This window comes from Octodon degus, unplaced genomic scaffold (assembly GCF_000260255.1).
Source record: "Octodon degus isolate 3935 unplaced genomic scaffold, OctDeg1.0 scaffold00196, whole genome shotgun sequence".
Taxonomy (NCBI): Eukaryota; Metazoa; Chordata; class Mammalia; order Rodentia; family Octodontidae; genus Octodon; species Octodon degus.
The window spans coordinates 2,392,915-2,394,818 of NW_004524772.1; the positions used below are offsets into that span (position 1 = coordinate 2,392,915).

General features: G+C 70.3%; 1 protein-coding gene across 2 annotated transcripts in view; it reads left to right on the forward strand.

The window, feature by feature from the left end:
- Positions 1–598: 598 nt before the first annotated feature.
- Pde5a (phosphodiesterase 5A) overlaps positions 599–1,904 on the forward strand; it is a 125,897-nt gene continuing 124,591 nt past the window's right edge. Inside the window, exon 1 of one of the 2 annotated variants that reach the window (XM_004644248.3) lies at positions 599–823. In XM_004644248.3, the coding sequence (XP_004644305.1) occupies positions 708–823 (116 nt within the window). In that variant the 5' untranslated portion in view covers positions 599–707. Of the gene's footprint in view, positions 824–882; positions 1,365–1,904 lie in introns of those variants that run through there. The other variant, XM_023704417.1, reaches the window with a different exon arrangement.

The window sequence follows — 1,904 nt, forward strand, 5'->3', positions numbered from 1 at the left end:
ACAATGCCAATCGGTCTTGGCTGCAAAGGCTTCCGTTCTCGGACCTGAGAGAGAGCGGCCGCTGCAGGGTTGGGCCCCCGAGCGGGGTTGGGCTCCTGCCCTCCAGGACCTGGGTCGCTCTGGGGCTGAGCGAGCTGGTGCCCTCTTCCTACTCCCAGGAAAAGGAAAAAGCGCCCAGAGGCGCCCTCTCTCACTTTCGGGGAAACTTTCCCTCTCCTGCCTTCTGGGCTTGGGACTCATGCCCCACCCTGTGACCTTTCCGTCCCTAGAGGAGAACCCTGCGCACACACCCACCGTCACCTTTGCCGCGCCCCAACCCCGGCTCTGCGCACAGCGCACCCCAGCGGCCGCCTGGCTTCCTGTCCCCGAGGCCACTGGGCTTCCGGAGCGTACGCCAGTCGCCTTCGCGGTCGCTTCGCGGCTAAGGTGTCGGGAGCCCGCGAGAGGCCGTCTCCTCCGGACCCCCGGAGGACTAGCGACTGCTGTGCCCGCTCCGCCCGCCACACCTGGAGCCCTGTGGGGCGGGGCGGGGCGGGCGGGGAGGGGCGGGGCGGCGGGAGGTCGGCCCTGCGGGGCCGGCAGTGGCAACAGCCTTCCGACTGAGGCGGGGGAAGAGGGAGGGTCTCGGGCAGCGTCCCGCTCCTCCGAGGGAGGGACCCCAGCTGGGTGGAAACCGGCCGCCGCGAGCCGCAGAGACGCGGGGGACCATGAACCCAGCCGGCTCCAGCCCCGGGCGGCAGCAGCGGGACCAGGACTCGGTCGAAGCGTGGCTGGACGATCACTGGGACTTTACCTTCTCTTACTTTGTTAGAAAAGCCACCAGGTAAGAAGAGGACCCACGGAAGACCCGGCCGCGGCACGCAGTGTGCCCGGGGCCGCTCTCTCTGCCCTACTGAATTTCCCCGCACTCGCCCTGCTACAGCTCCTGCCCCCAGGCCCCTAACTGGAAGTAGGTCCGCGGTCCTGTTACGGGCTAGAGAGTGCCCGACTGTAAGTGAGCAATCCAAAACCTCGAGCGCCGCCTTCGTGCCAACTTTGCTCCCAAAGTTCAAATACAAAACTGTGCGTGCGCCCCCGTTCCCCGCGGTGCTGCTGTCCTCCGGGAGCAAGATCGCGTCCCGCATCCGCGCCCACGGGCCTCCCTCCAGCTCCCCGACCCCTCTCGGCCCTCCTAAACATTCAGCAAAACCAAAACAGTTTGCAGCCCCTTCGCCGCCGCTCCGGAAGCACCGCGGCCAATTCGGTCCCCGCAGCTCCGCTCCTCCCCCGTCCCCCCTCGCCCTGGCCCTGGCTGGGCGGGGAAGCCGGGGCAGGGACGATCCCGCAAGGGAGCCCCAGCTGCAACATGCCGGAGCCTTCACCAAGTGAGTGCGGTCGCCGCGCCTGGCCAGCCCCTGATCTTCCCGCGCTCCCTTCTCCCGCTTTCCGCCCGAGGCTGAGCTGCCGCCGGGAGACTGCGCGGGATTCGCGGCGCGCACACAAAGGCGCGAGGGAGGTGCCGCGGCAGGCGGATCCCCGGGGGCTAGCGGGTGGCGCGCGGCGGCCGAGACCCCAGAGGCCGCTCCTCCTGGTCGGGAGCCAAGCTCCGGGCGGCGGCTCGAGGGCGGGGAAGGGGAGCCCGGCCTTTAGGAGGTGGCTGCACAGTGCAGCCGGGCGCGCGTGGGAAACGCTCGCAGAGTTGGAGGGGACACTGAGACTGGCGCGGCGGAGCCAGGAAGGTGGCGCATCGGGCGCGTGGCGCGCGGGCTCCCCGAAGCTGGAGGATTTGACTCGAAGCCGTGCTCCGTGGAGGAAGGGGCCCGGGCCCCGGCGCCGCCGACTTGGGGCAGCGGCTGTCGGGCAGCTGGTGCTGGCCGCCGGGACGCGGCGGGCGACGGTCCCGGGGCGGGGATGGTGGAGGCGCC